We start from the raw sequence: 7,487 nt of genomic DNA on the forward strand, positions 1-7,487 counted from the left end.
AAAAAAAAAAAAAAAAAAAAAAAAAAACGGATACATGCAACTGTATGGACGTATCTCACAGGTAACTATGTTAAGCAAAAAACAGAAGGCACAAAAGACCATATACTGTATGGTTCCATTTGAAATAATATTCTGAAGTCATAGTAGTTATTTCTGGAAATGAAGACTGATTTGTAAGGCATTGATGGAATCCTCTGGAGCATTGAAAATGTTCTGTGTTTTCACATAGGTGGTGATTACAGATGTGAAAATTCATTAGGTACTTAAAATGAATGTATTTTTACCTACATATGATATACCTCAATAAAAGTGGAAAAAGATCTTGAGGTTTCTTTTCTTTATCAGGTCATACTGATGGTATCACCTTAAAGGCAAAGTAACTGAATGTCTATAAGTTTATGAGTCCAGCTTTTGTTGGTAAGGTTCATATGGAAACTCAAAGCACTTAACAAAAATAATTTAAGGTACACATCATTGGGGTAAATTAGTAACTTTCCAAGGTGGCTACCATGAAACTCTTTTTTTATTATTTTTTAATTTTAAATTTCAGTGATCTTATTTGCTTTTATTCATAATACCTTATCTTAGTAGATTTCTAATAATACAGAAAATTTTTAAAAATAACTTTATTTACAAGTTGTGCATATTCACTATTTTTAAAACTTAGGAAATTGTTTAAGCAGAAGTATCAACGTCACCCATTTTTGTGTGCTTTTTTTTTTCTTTTGTGGTACTTGGGATCAAACCCAGGGCCTTACACATGCTAGGCAAGCACTGTACCACTGAGCTACACAAGCACCATTTCCCCTTGCCTCCTTCCTTTTTTCCCCCTCTTAATTCATAATCCCATCTCCAGAAACAGAGGTGACCTTTTTCTTTATTTTTGTACATTCTCTACAAACATATTTGACGGTATCTTTATTTTACATCATACTTTTTTTCTTACATGATAGATTATCATAATCTTGTCATTAAAGAGTTTGTGTTTTTCATAGTTGCATAGTTTTCCATCATGTAGCTAATGCTGTGGTTTATTTGATCCTTATTATTATTATTATATTTTTGAATTTTTTAGATCTTCATACTTTTTCTAATATATAATGTTTAAGAATTGGGGAAAAAACAAGCAAAAAAAAATTCACTTGCAGTCCCAACCTTCATAGAATAACATTGGCAGTGTCTTGATGTTCTCTACTTAGCATCACCATTAGTTGAGAACTTGTTCAAAATGCAGATTCTCAACCTCCATCCCAAATTATTGAATCAGCAAACTATGTTTTAATAAGATCTTTAGGTGATTCTGATCCATGTTGAGGATTGAGAACCACCTCTAGGCTTTGGAAAAGAATCTTGTAAAGAGAGATCTGATCAGAGCTGTGCTTTAAGGGTTTATTCTAAGAGTGGATTTACCTAAGAAAGAAAATAATGGCATCAAAAGTCAGGAGGCAGAGCATTAGTCATTTGAATATCTACTAAGTGTAAATCAGTATTTTAGCAGATTGTACTTAATTAAATGTGGCATATAAAACCTTAAATATTAAATTGTTAAATAACAGATAATAACATTAATTTGGGTGGTGTTTTTTGTGGTCATGTTGATACAGGTTTAAGAGACATGGATTCTAAACAACTTTTTTTTATCAGCTTCAACAGGTCTTATTTGGTCTATCTAAAAAATGATATTGTTTATTGTCTAAAAGTTAAGAGATAATGCCTTTTAATTGTCCGTACAGTATCTTCCACAGGGACTCCTCATAATCACCATTATCACAAATTATCACTTATCGTTATTGAGATATAATATATTAATGATAATGAATAATAGGTAATATACACAGAGTGATCCAAGATGACATTTTTCCCCTTGGCATACCTGAATGCCATGAAACACTTCATGTCTTTAAGAAGTTTTTAGAATTTCATCATGTTAGGGCTGGAAATGTGGAAGAGTGCTGGGTTCAATCCCCAAAACCATAAGCAAAAACAATTTATCATGTTAATATTGTGTGTTCTTTTTTCACAGGAAGTACTTAAACAACTACAAGGAAGTATTGAAGATGAAGCTATGGCTTCTTCTGGACAGATTGATTTTTTAGAGCGTCTTAAAGGTAGATTTTTTAAAAGATGTTTTAAAGTAATTTTTTTAAGCCCAAGTTGATAACATTTGGTATGTAAATCCAAGTACACTTTCTTTTGACTTGGGTAGTGATATCAGTTTTCTTGGTTTATCAGACTTACCTATTAAATGTAATATTTAAAGTACAAAGTATTTGCTTGTCTTTCTTTAAACGTTTAACTGACTTTTAAAATAAACTATTTAAAATCTCTTCTTTGATACTTTCCAGCTCTTTTTAAAGCTCATTGCTATTATGCCAGTCACAAAATAGGATTTTAGTATTCTGTGTGCCACAGACTAAGTGGTAAATATATCTGAAGAAGTATTGTCTTTCTCTGTTCCATCCAGGATAGTGCTTTATTTTCCTAATATGTAAGCTAATTCAATGCCATTTTTAGCAAAATTTGTTTTAAAAATGCTTTTCTCATTTTGTCGCTGGAAAATTCCAGTGACAAAATAGGGAAAGGACTTAGTATTAATTGAAACTAGTCAGAGAAATTACTTTTAGATTTTGAAATATTATCCAAAGAGAATCTAAGGAGGGGCCCGGGTTGTAGCTCAGGGGTAAAGCACTTGCCTGGCACCGGTGAGGCCCTAGGTTTGAGCTTCAGCACCACATTAAAGAAATAAATAAAATAAAAATTTTTAAGGACATTTTGTCTGAAAATTCCAGTGACAAAATAGGGAAAGTGCTTAGTAATAACTGAAACTAGTTAGAGAAATTACTTTTGGGTTTTGAAATATTATCTGAAGAGAATCTAAGGAAGGACATTTTGTCTGATTTCCTTTTTTTTTTTTTATTGGTTGTTCAAAACATTACAAAGCTCTTGACATATCATATTTCATACATTTGATTCAAGTGGATTATGAACTCCCATTTTTACCCTGTATACAGATTGCAGAATCACATCGGTTACACATCCACGTTTTTACATATTGCCATACTAGTGACTGTTGTATTCTGCTATCTTTCCTATCCTCTACTATCCCCCCTCCCCTCCCCTCCCATCTTCTATCTCTACCCCATCTACTGTAATTCATTTCTCTCCCTTGATTTTTTTATTTCCTTTTTAATTCTACCTGTTTTTCTCCGAGACTCAAGCTGATTTTTCAGGGAAAGTCGAGCCATTCTGAATCTAAATAATTGTTTATTCAGCCATGTATATTTGTAGCTAAAATATGAATGTAAGATTTTACTTTTAAAACAATATTAGGGCTGGGATTGTGGCTCAGCGGTAGAGCACTCGCCTAGCACGGGTGGGACCCGAGTTTGATTCTCAGCACCACATAAAAATAAAGGCATTGTGTTGTGTCCATCTACACCTAAAAAATAAATATTAAAAAAATCAAATCCATGATAACATTAAAAAAATCCTCTCTCAGCTATTGTTGGTTTAAAAAAAATATTAGGAATATTTTGCATGACATAAAGCAGTTGTTATATAAAAACTTGTCTCTGTTTTATTTAGAACTTACCTTAGATAGCAGCAATTTTCCTGGAGTAAAACTACGGTCAAAAATGTCCCTCCGTTCTTATGGAAGCCGGGAAGGATCTGTATCAAGTCGTTCAGGAGAGTGCAGTCCAGTTCCTATGGGGTCATTTCCAAGAAGAGGGTTTGTAAATGGAAGCAGAGAAAGTACTGGATATTTAGAAGAACTTGAGAAAGAGAGGTAACTTTTATTCATTACACAGTACATATTAACTTATGCACTCCAAGTTTATTATTGGTATTTTGTAATATAGAATATACATTATGGATTTATGGTGGGTGAAGAGCATTTACTTTTTTTTTTTTTTTTAAGTTGTTGATGAACCTTTATTTTTATTTATCTATATATGGTACTGAGAATTGAACCCAGTGCCTCACACATGCAAGGCCAAGTGCTCTACCATGGAGCTACAAGCCCTGCATTTACATTTTTTAATACAAAAATAGCATTTTTCTGATTGCACTTGCAGTAAGTCTAAAAATGTAAAGAACGCAGTTTCTTGGGATTCTAAAGACTTCTATTTTATCAATTAAATACTTTGAATATTCTGTACATTGAGTAATACACATCACAATATTTATAGCTGGATTATTTATTTATTTATTTATTTTGACTTTTTGGTTATCTTTTAAACTAAATTCAATGACTGATAGATCCAGGGAATGATGACTCTTTCCATTATAGAAGGCCTATTACACCTGATCACAAATAAAACTTTTCTTAATTTATCACTTTCCCCATCTAAAATACATTGCTTGTCATATAGAATGAGTACTGGTTCCTCACAGCTATCATATTAATTCTTTTCCTGAAGTTAAAATTATCTCACTATAGATATCAGAATATAGATCATTACCAAAAAATTTTTTCAAGTGTTTTATGTCACCTAAAATATTCTTTAACGTACCGATGGTACCTTATTATCTTCGAATTCCTAAAAGTTTTGTTAGACATTCAAAATAGTAAAATATATATTACATGTTAGCTTTGTGACCTTGGTCAGGTGACTAAATTTTGGGGTCAAATTCTTCTGTAAAACAGGAAATGGTTCAATATTGTGAAGTTGTGAATATTGAGTATTCTTAAACCATATATAGAAAATGCCCAGCATATCTCACCAAGGCAAAAGATCTTTCATTACTTTCTGATTTTAGGTATGCCTGTCTATAAAAATAATGATAATCATCTGGACCAGAAGTGATGTTAAGCTTGGTTTCATCTTTAATTTTACATGGTGTTTTAGTCAACTTTTTGACTACTATGACTAAAAGGAACCAATCAGAACAATTGTAGGGGAGGAAAAGTTTATATTAGAGGGCTCACAGTTTCAGAAATGTGAGCCCATAGAAGGCCGGCCCCATTCCTTGGGGCTTGAGGTGAGGCAGAAGAGTGTGGTAGAGGGAATCAGCTCACATGATGATCAGAAAGCAGAGAGAAGTCTTCAATTGTCAGATACAAATATATACCCCAAAGCCACGCCTCCAATTCTCACCTCCTCCCGCCACACCCTACCACTTCAGTTAGCATCATTAATCCCTATCAGAAGATTAATTCACTGATTGGGTTTAAACTCTTCACGACCCGATCATTTCTTCTTCAAACCTTCTTACACTATTTCACATGAACTTTTGGAGGACACCTCACATCCAAACCATAGCACATGGGTCTTTTTTTTCATACCCTGAACTTAAACTATCAAAACACTATTCTAAAAAATAAGCAGGAAAAGAGGGTTCATGGTCTTCCTCTTATTTGTGCCCTTTGAATCTGTTAAGGAGCAAAGGATGTATGAATATACTTTCCTAAGAGTTTATTTTGCTTCATGTAGGTAATGTCTCAGTTTCATCAGCAGAAAGAATTTTGGAAAAAGATTAATTTTTAAAATAGATGTATACTGTGAATACTAGTACCTAACAAATGGAGCCATAAGTAGTGAGGAATACTGGTAATAAAAATGTTCCTTTGTCTCAACCTCTCTGATATGTTTTTTAAAAGTTCTTATTTTCTACCTTGCCATTATTTATTTCTTTCCAGTCTTCCCACATTCTTTAAATTTAAATCCATAAAAACTTTATTTCTCTGTTTAAAATCTTAAATTCAATGATTTTGATATCTTAATTATTATTATATAATACCACACTAAATAACTTCAAGCTAGTATTCTGACTTTTTTTTTTTTTTGGTGCTGGGGGTTGAACCGAGGGGCCTTGTGCTTGAGAGACAAGCACTCTACCAACTGAGCTATACACCCAGCCCTATATTCTGACTTTTTAACTTCAAGTGAAGAATATATTTCTTGTTAAAATATTAGCCCTTTCTAATGTTACTATAGAAAAGACACCCTCTCACCAGCTTCTGATTTAGGCATTATTACACATTATAAAGAGTTATTTTATCTGAGAAGAAAGAATTATTAGATGCTTTTGCTCAAAGGTTCTCAACCCAGACCAACTGATCATTAGCATCACTAAGTGTGCTTTAAAAAGCATCATCATTAAAAAAAAATTCATATTCCACTTCACCCTTTCCTAACCCCAGTCTTGCTTCCCATGAAAGAGTTACTTTTCATAATTCTAAATAATATATTTATATTACTAGTTCTTGATTTATTTTATTTTATTTTATTTATTTGGTACCAGTGATTGAACCCATGGAATGCTTTTCCACTGAACTACATTGCTAGTCTTTTTTACTACATATTTTCAGATACAGTCTTGCTAAGTTGCTACCACTGGCCTTGAACCTGCCATACTCCTACCCCAGCTTCCCCAGTTGCTGGGATTACAGGCATGTGCCACAGCACCTGGCATATTTATTACTTTATTAATTCTTATATTTTAAATTTAACATTCTTTTTTATTTTTTTAGTTATCAATGGACCATTATTAATTAATTAATTAATTAGTAATATTCCATGATGAGAATCTAACTCAGTGCCTCACATGCTAGGTGAGTGCTCTACCACTGAGCCACAACCCAGCCCTTAAGTAACATTCTTATTAATTTTTGTTCTATCTTGTGATTGTATGTTTTAAGCTGCACTATATATGTCAACTGTATGTTTACTTTCATTTTGTTGACACTAGTAACAATTTGTTCTGTGTATTTGATTTTTTTTAAGTTAATTATAGATGTTGAAATCAAGTGTCTCATTATGGCTCTATAGTTTTTGGTCATTATGGAGTTAGTATGCCAGAATTAATTTTTTTCTCTTTATTAATAGAATATCATACACTCTCTGCTATTTGCAGAAGATGGTCCTATTTAGAGTATGTCTTTCTCTATAATTGTGTTTTCTAGAATTTCAGATTGTCTTATGTTGTTAGAAGCAGAAATTTGTGTTTTACCATACTACTAGGATCTTCTGGTTTTGTTTTCTTCTGAAGAAAATTTTTATTGGTGCCCATTAACTTTTCTGTTCTGATTTGGACCATTTGTTTTCTAAATGTGCCACAAGCCTCTCATGGTAGAATTTCTTGTCATTACACTTCCCGTGTAATCCTGATATAATTTATGTCTTCTTGATTATTTCTATGTTGGAAAGAAATAGATTGAGTTCTTGCTTGTGGAACAAATCTTTATTTTGCTTTCATACTTGACTTGTAGTTTGGATAAATACAGGCTCAAACTCACTTTTCTTCTTCATTATCAAAGTAGCTGATGAGATGTTTGATAGCAATCGGATGATACGAATTGGGTTCTCATTCCTTTGTAGTAGCTATTTTTCCTCTTGCAGCTTTCAAATGCATTGGTATGCATGTTTTCTTCATCATGCTGAATATTTATTGGACCCTTTTAATCTGACAATTTGTTTTTCTTCAGGTTTAAAAACTGTTATTTCTTTGATGATTTTCTTCCCTCCCCTCCCTCCCCCCTCCCT

General features: G+C 32.5%; 1 protein-coding gene across 13 annotated transcripts in view; it reads left to right on the forward strand.

The window, feature by feature from the left end:
- Positions 1–7,487, forward strand: part of Apc (APC regulator of WNT signaling pathway) — a 120,630-nt gene that overhangs the window by 61,348 nt on the left and 51,795 nt on the right. For 12 of the 13 annotated variants that reach the window (XM_048811587.1, XM_048811592.1, XM_048811584.1 and 9 more), the window contains 2 exons: positions 2,024–2,108; positions 3,586–3,787. In XM_048811587.1, coding sequence (XP_048667544.1) covers positions 2,024–2,108; positions 3,586–3,787 — 287 coding nt within the window. The remainder of the gene's footprint in view (positions 1–2,023; positions 2,109–3,585; positions 3,788–7,487) is intronic. The other variant, XM_048811588.1, reaches the window with a different exon arrangement.

Source organism: Marmota marmota, unplaced genomic scaffold (genome assembly GCF_001458135.2).
Source record: "Marmota marmota marmota unplaced genomic scaffold, marMar, whole genome shotgun sequence".
Lineage (NCBI taxonomy): Eukaryota > Metazoa > Chordata > Mammalia > Rodentia > Sciuridae > Marmota > Marmota marmota.